At 30.9% G+C, this 13,571-nt stretch overlaps 1 protein-coding gene across 1 annotated transcript; it reads right to left on the reverse strand.

The window, feature by feature from the left end:
• Positions 1-12,823: 12,823 nt before the first annotated feature.
• Positions 12,824-13,243, reverse strand: LOC106761836 (CLAVATA3/ESR (CLE)-related protein 5-like). Its single transcript, XM_014645405.2, has one exon. The coding sequence runs from the start codon at positions 13,222-13,224 to the stop codon at positions 12,973-12,975; it is 252 nt and encodes an 83-aa protein (XP_014500891.1). The 5' UTR covers positions 13,225-13,243; the 3' UTR covers positions 12,824-12,972.
• Positions 13,244-13,571: the final 328 nt, after the last annotated feature.

The raw sequence follows: 13,571 nt of genomic DNA on the forward strand, positions 1-13,571 counted from the left end.
GTAAAATAGCTATAAACCTATAATTTGAAAAAAAAGACATCAAAGATGTAACGTACTTGGTAGAGTTTAACCTGAGTTACTAAAAGAAAAAGGTATGCAGATTGATATGAAATGAAATCTATAACTGATTGATAAACCATAATATACACCTCAGTTATCTTTTTGTTCCTGATTTCTAATTTTACAGTTTTGAGAAATGATATTATGGAAATCAATAATTTCTTTCCACTTTTTTTGGTATGTGCTTTTCTTCATTAATTATGTACATAATGTAAAAAGCTTGAACTTTGCAGTAATTGCTCCAAAATTTTAGTCATGTTTTTATAGATTGTGTAATATGTTAAAGTTATTTATATGTTACAAATCAGTATACATATAAAAGGATCAAAAGAAAATGTATCCATTACTGATTACTGACGTGAGCTGAAGCAACATGGTAAGACATGAATGTGCCTAATGTATATAAAGGTGTGTATGTATATGTTATTAATTAAAGCAACAAACACATATGGGAGAAAACATCTCTTTTAGTAAAATTAAAGGCTTAAGTAGTAGTCTACCTTAGAAATTGTACCCGATACAACCATTTCTTCAAGATTCAAACAAATTCTTGTCTTGGCTTTAGTTGTGAACAAACTTTCCTAGGGCCACTTGAAAAGAAAAAAAATTTTACCTAAGTAATATGAACAAACATTTTAAAGACGAAGTGTTATAGGAAGATGTTTTTTCTCACTTGCACATCAAAACCAGAAAAATTGAAAACCATAACTCTGTAAAACGCGAGAGAAAAGTTAGATTTAAGGGATGAATAACAAAATAGCAATAGGAGAATAAATATTATTTTGAAATATGACATAGATATACATTAATAAGAAATATGTAATGTTTCGACTTACCAATAGGTATAACTATTTGTCGATATTTCGTTCTCATATCTCATTACATATAAAGAACAGACTGAAGTTTGTTAACTCATATATTCTCATTTCTTAGTTGTTATACAATACAAAGCATAGAAATCATTTCAAGCTTTAACCTTTTCATATATGAAACGAGGAGACAAACTTCCTAAGGCAAGCCATGGTGATAATTTGGTAGAATAATTAGGCCCTAACATCCCATTCTTGGTATCTTTATATACCTTCAACAAACACTACATATGAACAATTTTAAGAATGCATTAGACAACCAAACAAAGGCTAAAATTACTGTCTCTAACATCATATTTAAGGTCACATTTTACAGAACAACCATATACAACAATAATAGTGACATATATGGATCATAATTTTCAATTTGAGATAACCAACCTTTAACACTTATATTTGACATAAATTTATGGTTGTTGAAGTGAAACCTTGTCCTATAATGACACTTAATTTTAAATCTTTACTAAGGCACAAACACTTATAGTAAAAAGAGGTAAGGATGATAGTTACCTTTTGTATGGTGTTTCTCACCGCCTCTTTGTAGAAAAGGGTTTTAATTGTTTTGTTGGAAATTCTTTGAATCTATAAGGCACAAAAACTACACCCAACAAACCTTAATTCAGACTAGACAATATGAGTTTGTATCATCACAAACAGAAAAAAAAATCAGTTGAATACCAAATAATAAAGAAATATGGGAAGAGGTCCATGTTGTTCCTACCTTAAAGGCCTAGAAGAATGTTGGGGTAGAAAATGATACATTGTAAAGATGAGCAATGGCCATGAGCAATGGTTGGCTGTTGAACTCACTAGAATGACTAGGTTAATGAACAGGTTTGTTAAACCTAAGCCGATTGACAAGCACACTAGTTTTCTAAACCCAGGTCGAGCGATGACGGACACAAATGCTTGTTGAACTCAAAACACAATGCAAGCCTTGCACAGACATCCCGATGGNAAAAAGGAAAATATTGGATTTTCGCTATACACATTGATGAATAAGAACGTGAAGAAATTTGGGGAAATTTCAAATGTGTCATGCTAGGGGTGGGAAATTTAAGGAAAACATAGGAAATTTTGGGATATTTGAGTGTAGGAGGGAAGGTTGGAATGTGAAAAGTGTATCCTAATTTGTGGATGTCGTAAACCTATTAAAAAAATAATTAAAACTCCCACTATTATTAGGCTTCATACAACTCATTGTAACCCTCTTAAATAATGTTAATTTGTGGAGGGTTTTTATAGCCTCCACAAAATAGCTAAATATCAATTTTTCTTGTAGTGAGTGGTCCACTGTTCATCATTAGCATTGATTGAAGTCAAACCTTCCTTCCTAGGTTGAGGGATGATATGGTGAGGGACGCTCCTTACCGAGCATGAGTTTCAAAAAGTTTAGCCCATATAACATGATGGTCCTTTTCCATGTCCAAGATAAAAGGGATGTTATTTTTTATATTAGTGATCGTGAGTGCTAGGTGAAGTTTAGGTTTACTCGACGAGAACTTTGGTGTAGGAACCACGGTGATTAGTGAGGAGCTAAGATTGAAGTTGGTTGAAGATATGGAATCAACGGTGGACATAGGTCCACGAAGGAAAGAAGAGGAGGCAATTGGGCTAGTAGGGAAGGGTGGCTTATAGACGCTGGAAGAGAAGGGGCAGTGCACAAGTTGGAGAAGAAAGGAAGTGAGGGTACGAAAGCAGGTTGTTGGTGAAGATGGAATACAATGGTGATTAGGAGTTGCAATAGTGCAAAAGAGAGCCTTGGAGCATAAGGTAGCGTGAAAAAGACAAAAAAAAAAAACAAAACACAAACATCAGACACAAAGAGAGACGATGTTTGGATTAAAGAGAGACTCGTGATACTATGTAAAAACATATGATAATTTGAATGTCTTCTTATTAATTAAGGGTACAAATAACCAAGCCATATGACTATATTCAACTTTCTAATTTATGCGCAACATAATTACTAGGAACTATTGACCTAGTTATAGAAAATCAATTACCTTAATTATAAGAGAATGATTTTGAATCTAATAACAAGATATCAATTCAAGTAATTACAAGAGAATAATATTTATTCTATCGGTAATGTTAATTTTGGTTTTAGCATGGTATGAGCTAACTTGATTCCATTTGGTTTCGATGCTATGTTGTATAAATTTTCTTGTATGGTATGGTTTAACCCACCTACCTTGCAAGCTGAAGAAGAGTAACCCTAGTGAATATTTTTTTAATTTCTTTTTCTTGGTATAAACTTTATATTAAACTATCCTATTTTTTTAGAGACATGATTATTATATCTTTTATACAATCTAGTTCATTTAAAATAACAATGTTAAAGAAAATTTACTATTTTATAAGAGAAATATAAATATTATGTTTTTTTAATAATTTCTTCTACTTTTAAAATTATCAAGTTATTCTTTATCCACTTATGTCTTAGCATTGTTTTATATTTACTTATCAACATTGTTTCTTCTTCAGGCTAAGTTAAAAGTTTTGGAAGTGACATTAGTGCAAATTTGCACTAGTGTCACTTCCAAAACTTTTAAAAACGCTATTTAACGTCACTTCTTAGACGTCGGTTAAGGGTAAGCACGACGTATATTGATGACCGGTGGCATTTTCGTAAATAAGTTGGCCATATAGACGTCAGTTAGAAGGTGCCCCGACGTTTATAAAATTTTAGACGTCGGGGCCCCTCCTAACTGACATCTATATGTCTGACAGGTGGGTGAAAAGTCATTTCTTTCAGTCATATAGACGCTTGTTAGGAGGGGCCCCGACGTCTATATGGCGGAAATTAATGGCTATTCACCTATCTGTCAGACATATAGACGTCAGTTGGGAGAGCCTCGACTTCTAAAGCACTTTAGATGTCTGTTACTCTAGGAATCGACGTCTAAACCCTAAATCCAAAAATTCAAAAAGTCACTTTAGACGTCTGTTACTCTGGGAACCGACGTCTAAACCCTAAATCCAGAAATTCAAAAAGTCACTTTTTGACCATTTAGACGTCTGATCCCGCCACTCCGACTTCTAAAGCACTTTAGACGTATGTTACTATGGGAACCGACGTCTAAACCCTAAATCCAGAAATTTAAAAAGTCACTTTTTGACTCCATTTAGACGTCTGATCCCGCCACTCCGACTTCTAAAGCACTTTAGACGTCTGTTGTAAAGGGAACCGACGTCTAAATGTCTGCATTAAAACACTGCGAACGCGAGACAGTAGTTACGTGTACTTATTGTTCATCATCTTCCTCACGTTTTCTCTGCACAGGCTACGTTTTTCAGGTTCGTTTTCTCACTTTTGCACTATTTAAAATTAATTTTACTCCGATTACATTACTCTTTGATGAATTATTTTTCATTTGAATCGATTAAAATGTGTTTTCATTGAGTTTTTGTACAGTTTTGCTCATGTCCTTAGGCAGCGTTCTTGGACGGTGATTTCTTGCGTTTTGCACTCCCTCAATTCCCTCCACTACATTATCAAAACCGTCCAATACAAAATAAGAACATACAATCCATTCTCTTCAACTAAAATATAAAGTTGTAAACTCGAATCACCATGACCTAGGAGCAACTCGAGAGGCCTCAAGCGGAGAAAGATCCTATCAAATACGACGACATTTTAGATGTCTGATCTGAGTCTAACGTCTATATAGACGTCTGACCTATATAGTCCGACGTCTATGTAGATGTCTGACCTATGGGGTCCGACGTCTCATTTAACGTTACTCGAATAGACGTCGATTCGGGATCTGATGTTAAAAGCCCAAAATAACCGACGTTAAACAGCGTTTTTTCACTAGTGTGATTTAGTGCTTGTACAAATTCGTTTAGTAAAATAACAAAAGGATATAAATGACGTTTAATGGAAAAAAATTGAATAAGATATATTTTAAAAACTATATAAAGGATAAATTCACAATTATGAAAATTGTAAATAGTTAATTGAATTTTAAGTAGTTTAGTTTCTTGGTTATGTTTCTCTCTAACTTTTTAGTATAAGTTTATAAAGATATCCAAAGAAAAGTAAAAAATACGACAGAGAGAAGAAGAAGAAAAAATCAAAAGATTAAATATTAATTTTTTTTAAGAAAAAATATATAAAAAAAATAAAAAAGTGTCACTAAATATGATGTGTGCTTAATTGTGATTTCCTACAATGATTTCTCACAATGATTTTTAATGAATAATTGGATTTATATTGGGAAAAATAGTACTAAAGTTTTCACACCATATATAAAGGTGACTCTATATTTAAAATTTAATGAGAAGAAATTTTAACTTGAGCACCAAAGAACAATTATGATTATAAATTGGATCTAGATATAATTTGTTGTTTATCAAGTTTTCCTCTTTTTTATGAAAGTACAAAATTTTTCTTTTTATTGATAAATGTTAGTTGTTAATTTTGTTAGTTTATATCTCCCAAAATATTAGTAGGAAAAAATTGAACTCACATCCTCTTTCACAATTAGTCCATCTTTTATTACTAGGCTAATCTTATAGTTTTAGAACAAAGTAACATATGATAGTGAGATTTTTAGATGGTTTAAAGTCATATTACATTGTTATTCATGTTTTTAAAATCTCTCCTTATTACTTTTTATTGATGATTTTCTTTTTATTGTATAAAGTTGAATTTTGAAATTCTTCAAACGGTTTCGACAGTTAATTTTTCTCTAAAGTAAAACTTACTACCAAAACTACTGAAGAGTTTAAAGATAGAAATATGTTGTTGGAAAACCTGACATTGGTTTTGTTAATAAACTGTCTTAATTGCATCTAGCTAACCTTATAACCAAAGTTTCTCCTAATACTACTTTTCTCTCAATGTTAGATCTAAAGGTCACATCCAATTTTTGGAGATAAAATGAATAAATCCACAATTATTGAAAAAGATGGTAAATTGCATTTTAACTAGTTTAGTTTGCAAATAAGATGATGTTAATTTCTTGATTATGTTTCTCTTTAGAATAGTTTTCTTTTTACTCATTCTCTCTTTTCTTTTTATTTAATATACCAATTATTTATCTTTAATGATATCTTTTTTCTTTCATATCTTTCTCTTTTATGTTCTCTTTTCTTCTACTGAAAACAAATTAATTTAATAAATTTAAAAATCTTTAAATATGTTTTTATTTCTTTCTAAATTAGTGAATTTTAATTTTGGTTCTCGTAAAATATTATTTCTTTTATTTTTCTAAAATAAAAATTACTACTTCTGATATCTAAAATCATTTGGCACTTATGAATTACTAATGTATTGACAAATAGAAGTTAAATGAGGATGACTAAATAAAAAGTTAAATGGCGATGCATATTAATATTGTAATGTTAATGTATTATTTAAAAAACAGTACAAAAGATTAAAGAAAAATGTGTCTTATAATAGTTTTGTGGTCAAAAGTTTATGATAGATAGCTGCCCTCAATTATCTTTGTTTGTACTACAGATAAGATTTTTAGATATATTCTAATTGGAATTAAATGTGTCTCACTGGTTTTCTTGTATAATTTAATTATGCGTATGGACCTTTCATGTTCTATTATTAAATTTCAAGCAGGTGACAAAAAATAAATAAAATTCCACCAAATATTTATTTTAATTTATTTTCAAATGAGAGTTTGGTTGGTATAAATTTCATAGAACGTTATCTTCCATAGCATGCGTGCCATACTAAATGGTGTAAAAATTATTCATAACTTCATTGTCATTAATATGCACATCCCATCACAAAATTCTTCACAATTTAAAACATGTTTGGTTAAAAGGTGCACATTTTTATTTTATGGAATTTAATGTCAAGTTGTACATTTAATATATGACTTATAGAATTATTTCTTTTTTAAAATTCTTTTTTAAAACTGATGTTTGGGGTCCTATAAAACTTTCCAATAATATTTTTGGTCTTTATATTTATAATAATAATAATAATTCAATAATATTTTATTTACTTTTAAACTAATGTAATTCTTACATTTAAAAAAAAAATTAATGTAGGTCTTTTGGTTGGATTAATGTTAATGTCATTTAAAGGTAATAAATTGACATATTTTAATATAAATTCTTTTTTATGTATTTATGATCTAATCTCATAGATAAAATAGAAAGAACGGCATTAATGCTGATCTAACATCCAGATATATTGAGTCTTTTAAAAATATATATATATATATATATATATATATATATATATATATATATATATATACATCGAATAAAAATAAATAAAAACATTAAATAATAACTACAAATATAGGTAAAAAAAATGTTACTAAACCCTTTTCTTTTTTTTTTTTTTTTAACTTTTGGTATTGAAATTTAAGTGCAATAATTTCTTTGTCATAAACAACTAATGTTTATAATAATTATCTTAAATTCTTTCATTAATTTTCAGAAGCTTATCTTCATGATGATTCTTAGAGTGTACTATTATATTTAAATGTGGGAGCTTATCCTTCTCATATAGTTGAGTATATGAATGGATATTGTAATAACAAAGAAGAGGACCAAAACTGATAATATGGTATTATAACATAAGTTGCTATCCAAATGATATATGGTTTATTGTCTTATTAAGCAATTAAATAGTTCATTACCAATAAATTAAGCAATTTGTCTTATTAACATAAGTCACTAAATTGCATTTGAATTTCTTAATTTAATGGTTGCTTTTTAAATTGTTGGACTCACTCTAAGTGAACCTTATTGTTTCTGTTAGCACTAATTCGAAAGCTTCCATACATAAACCAAGAAATATTTTATGTTGGTCAAACCCATGATCGACGTTTTTCTAACGTGAAACATGCCATCAATTATATGAAAATTACTTTATTTTTTTTTCTACTTTTCATTTTTTAATTTAATAATTATTTACTAGTAGTTCATTTTTTTTTCTACTTTTCATTATTAGTATGACTTTTCTTGGATAATTTTTTATAAAAGTCAAGACATTCACAATGCATTGTACTTTATAATCTGATGATAATTTAAAATCATTTAAATGGTTAATATATAACTGTTTTTTTTTTCTTTCAAGTTCCGTTTTCGTTTTGCAATATAATTATACCAAATTCAATTAAGTGACTTTTTGTTAAGCATGGTATTTTGGGAGATTAATGATTTCTTATAAATAGTATGATTATGTGTATTATTAGCTCAAATATTAATGAATTAGAAAAATAACTTAACTAATGGATATATTAACAATTATATGGTGTTAGAAATTGAGCTATCTTTCTAATTATATAGGATTCTCTAAAATAAAAACCCTATACATTATCTTTCCCTGTATTTCACATTCCACATACCAAATCTAAGATGACTTTGTTCTGCCATTTTTCTCTCTCTCTACGGCTCACACGTATTTAAAATTAGTAATTTCTACATAGATAATGTTAATTCAAATAAATTTAGTAAGTTTGCAATTTTTTTCACACCCTTAATAAGTGCTTGGTACTTGATTCCTCAATTTAAACTTTTATTATCCTTATGATTGTTTATAAGTAATTGAAAATGTGAAATTTGAAATATTATTTGTTCTTAATCCCAATATATATATATATATATATATATATATATATTGGATTATTTTGTGGAGGTTATAAAATGATGTCATACCTTTAGTCAAGAGTCTAATCATAATGAACATGACCAAATAAATTCAAGAAAAGTTAGAGTCATTTATGCAAGATGAAACTAAATTCTTATTACTTGAGTCATCATGTAGTATTTATAGACCTTGTATTAAGGGTCAAGTAGTATAGGATTTCATTTTAGGTCTTGTATTAAGGATCAAGTAGTATAGGGTTTTGAACAATCTTGTCTAAGTTGTATGGCACTATTTTCACCTATTTTCAGCTAATCTTGGGTGATTAGTTTTATAATCCTAGTTTGGTGGAGGGTGTCCCACATGAGACATATTGGCCACATGGCAAGCTCCTAGTTGAGAGTTTTTTTACAAAGGTAGTGACCATGTGTCATTTCCTAGTGGAGAATTTTTTTTTTCTAAAGTGGCTTTCCAAATAATATTCTAGGAGTGAAGAGTTTTTCTAAAATTTAGAGTGTTACATGTCAAACTTTCCCTCACTAAGACAAGATTTTTAAGGTTTGGTGCAAAATAGAATTTTAGGGTTTTGATCTACTTTGGAAACACCTTCATCTATAAATAAAGGTCTCTTCCACTTATAAACTTACTTGGAGATTGGTAATGAAATGCTGCCAAAATTTTAAGCCATTCAAAATTGTCACTAAAGTCTAGGATATAGCATCCCATGTGGTCTTCTTTAGCCATCTTTCTCTAGAGTTGGCTCAATCTCTTAAGAGAACCATTAACCACCTCCATCCCACCAAAACACACAAAACCCAAGACATATCTTCTCATTCACCACTAACTTTCGCGTCATTCTCCACCATAGAATCATCTTCTTTCTTTGGCCTAACTTAGCTTCGGTCAAGAAAACATGAATCGGTCAAGTCAACTCCAACTTCAGGTGCCTGACTTGATCTGGCTGGGCATTTAGGAGAGTGAAGAAACCCTATGGTGCCTCCATGCCAAATCCTTACGAAGGTTGATCGGTCACTAATAAGTTCCCAATATAAGTTAATTTTTAGATCAATTTAACACTTATCTCATTCAGATTATGTTAAATATCTATAAAAATCACCCCAATTTGATTTGTTTTTATAAACTTTGATGATTATAAAGATTCAAAGGAGAAAAATAAGGAAAATGAAAGAAATATAGGTAATTTAGGCCTGACTAAAGCGAAAATCTTAAGGCTTGAGCCATATGAGCAAACCCATCTTGAAGGGAAACCTCAAACATTGAACCTAAAGCTAAGCCATGAAGACTTTTTCTCAAAGAAGTTATCTCAATGGCTACAACACCAAAAGGAGAACCGTTTAGTAGTGCGTTTACTCATGTATTGATGTGTTTAATAAAGCTTTTCTCAAGGTATTTATTTTTCACAATGTTTTTTCATAAACTACTTATCTTTTAGCTATATTGCTTTTTGCAAGATAACATTATGTCATATGCTCATTTAGTTTATTGTTGTTTGTTAAACTTCAAAACATATGAGGAAGTTTAGAAAATTCAGTCTTATAGACGATCTTGTCTTAACATTAAGGTTATATGAGACTTTGTTGGAATGCCTTAGCTCAATCCTAAAAGTTCCCCCAACTAAAGTAGTAGATGTCTCCCCCCAATGTCGATCGCACTTAGAGAACTGTGTGGAGGAAGATTTCTCTCTATGTTTCCTTTTGTCTTTCTTCCTCTGATCATTAACTTCCCAGTTGGATGGTGTGGCAAAAACTATAGACAAGGGAGGGAGGAATATTCATAACAGGGACATCGATGTCATCAACATCAATTATCGCCTCAGTTAATCAGTTAACGATGGCTAGAGTATTTGGTTATTTGGAAGCTGGTACTACTTTAGAGCCACTGGAAAGTGTCAGATACTTATCTAACATTTTCTTGTAAAAGTCACCCTTCATTGGATTTGTGCGAGCCATAATATTTGTAACACAAACAATAATTTGGTGAAGTTAAAAGCAAGACAATGGAATAACCAAACGAGGAAAGACTGCTTATTGAGAACATCTTGAAAAATATTGTGGGACTCCTAACACTTTAGGAGTGCCTTGTATGGTACTGTTGGCACTCTCCAACACCATACAAGGTTAGTCCATTCCAAGGTCTAGACTGAATTCAAAGCCTATTAAAAGAACCTCCCACTACTCTCACCACATGTATCATTCCTCTCTACATGAGAATTTAATGATCATTAGAGTGTCGGGATAAACTACCATTTCGAAGCTCCATACATTCATACCATAACAACTACAACATCAACCAAAATACTCCCATGAATCTCACCCTGAGTCATGGAGTTAAGATCATTACTCATATTGTGTAAATAAAGACATAACAATTCACAAGAAATCCTCATACATCATTCTCTATTCTAATTAAAACTCCAAATGCATCAATAGAAACAAAAAGAAAATTATACCTCCCTACTAGGAACAGTCGCTCAACGCACTCTCTCGTTGAGCGATCTCAAAGTTGTTTCGCTTAGCGACTATGCTCGTTGTGCGAATCTTCTAGACAGTACCTCCAACCTCCCGTTCACTTGCTTAGTGACCCAACTTGCTGAGCGAATATAACTCCCAATGGTACCAGACCCTGAACCCACGCTCAGCGACATCACTAGCTAAGCAAAACCCACCAGATAGTGGACCAGACCCTCAACTCACTCGCTCAGCCACCCCAATGTGCTTGTCGAATATAATCATAGTGCTCCCAAACCCAGACCTCTCGCTCAGCGCCACTTCTCGTTGTGCAAACCAATAAACAAGGAGTCAACCTCCAGGACCACTCGTTGAGCGACTCCATTCGCTTAACAAGTTTACATAACCTGTAAAACAAATATGTAGAATTTTCCCCTCCTACCCATAATTTACCATTTCCAAAGATTTTGACCAACTTCTAATCATCCTAATATATGTTATACACCTAGTTAGACTTGAACAAATGTTCCTAAACCTTACTAAGATCAATATAAAGTGTTTTTCAAAACAATTTAAACTTCAAACTCTTTAAAACACCCACTTATAGAGCCAAATCCCAATCAATCACTTTTGGCACAATTTTGAGCAACTTAGGGACTCAAGTAAGTCCCAAAAGACTTACCTAAACAATTACATCTGACCATTTGAGTGTCCAACCCCCAAATCAAAATTTCACTACCCCACTTCCTCAAAACTCAGCCCTAAAATCAAAAGTAAATTGTTCCTACTCATCACCAAACCTTCATATAACATATTTCCAACATCATAAACATCCAATAACAAAGCAAACATTACTCAATACAATTCACAATCTTGGACCACCATTCCATACTCAAAAACCATCAAATTACATCAAATTTACTTACCCTAAAACATGAGTTCAACTCAAACCGTTCAAAAAATTATATTCTCAACAACATACATGATTAATTTCCAAAAACTTTTCTAGCTTCCCACCTCAGATCAAAACACACAGCTCAAAGAAACCCCGACAACTTGATTGCACTGTAAGAAAATTCTAGAAATGTCTACAAATCACCAATTGGTGATAGAGAACAACTCTTAGAACTTAAATTGAACTAAGAATCAAGAGAAGAAAACCCTAATCACATGCAAATACAAAATTTCTTTGCACATCACAAATTCAAGAAAAACCTAGAAAAGAACAACACTTACCTGCTCAAATCAAGAAATTGTTCAGATAGATAAGTAGACCTCTACGTTGTGATCGCCTAGGTACCTCATGATTATCAAATAATGGACTAAAGAGTGAGAAAGAGTAGAAAGAAGTGAGAGAAAGAAGAGAGAACAATATTTTAGAAAGATAGAAGATATTTAGATAATGAGACGAGCTTTAAAAATTTCTATTTATATTATACGATTTTTTTAGAATAAATGTTCGATCTCATTATTTTAATAGACCTATCTACTCTAATACTCTATTATATATATATATATATAATATTAAAAGTTGTATTCAACATGTTTGTATACTCATTTAATGCACCAATAACTCGTAGAGTATAACAAATACAGTGAAATCACTTTGCTTTATAATTATAGAACTTAAGTTATTGCTTTGATATCAGTCGATATTAAAGAACAAATTATAATTATTAGATACCTTAAATGGTTATATTACATAATGACAATACTTTCCTTATTAGTTACTTTGAAAACTATTTCTACCTATTAAATATCATATATCCTTTTTTTTAATGGATAAAAAAAATTATAATAAAAAAATACTACAAATTCCATTCCTCTAATAGAAGTTTCTACATGAGAGTAGAGAGATTAGTTTATAACTACAAGAACCTAAGCAACTAATCAATACTCTTCTTATTTGGAAACAAACAAAACATAAACTTTTTGCAAACACATATTACAAAAAATGAAATATAACTTGTATAAATTATTAATAAACTAACTTCAAAACTTTTTCATTCTAATGATGTTGAGGATCTGGTCCAGCAGGTGATAACCTCTCCAATCTTGCTCCCATCATCGACCTCTTCTGTTGATACTCTCTAACTTTTGAATTTTTGACTAAGTCACGTAAAAGAAGTTCAGTGTTAATCCTTTTACCCATGATGGGTGTAGACTTAGGCAATAAAAGTCTTGCCTCTGAATTGACAAAAACCAATGAAAGAAAAACTAGGAAGATAACAAACACTTTTGACACCATTGAAGTAGCCATGTTCTTACTCAAACTACGTCAAGAATACAAGTTCTCTCAAATGAGTGTGTGAATAATGAAGTAGCAAAGAAGGCTATTTATACTCAAATTCCAATTAGGGTTTGATGCAAGGGAGTTTAAGTTTACGAGTTCCATTGGAGGTTGATATAACACATGTCTTTGTTTCACAAGTTTAGATAATTAATGTTTTATTGTTATGGGATTAAGGTTAGTTGGTCGGTTCTCCATCTGAAACATAAATGAATGCAAAAGCCGACCAAACCGATTCATCTATGTTGTCCTCTTCATCCAAAAACCTTATATTATTGATTAAATGGAGATAGATTAGAGAAAGTAGTACTAGCAAT

This window comes from Vigna radiata, chromosome 5, assembly GCF_000741045.1.
Source record: "Vigna radiata var. radiata cultivar VC1973A chromosome 5, Vradiata_ver6, whole genome shotgun sequence".
In the NCBI taxonomy this organism is placed as follows: domain Eukaryota; kingdom Viridiplantae; phylum Streptophyta; class Magnoliopsida; order Fabales; family Fabaceae; genus Vigna; species Vigna radiata.

What these genes read in the sequence shown, in the direction of transcription:
- LOC106761836 (XM_014645405.2), bottom strand. Translation starts at nt 13,224, where the DNA reads ATGGCTACTTCAATGGTGTCAAAAGTGTTTGTTATCTTCCTAGTTTTT.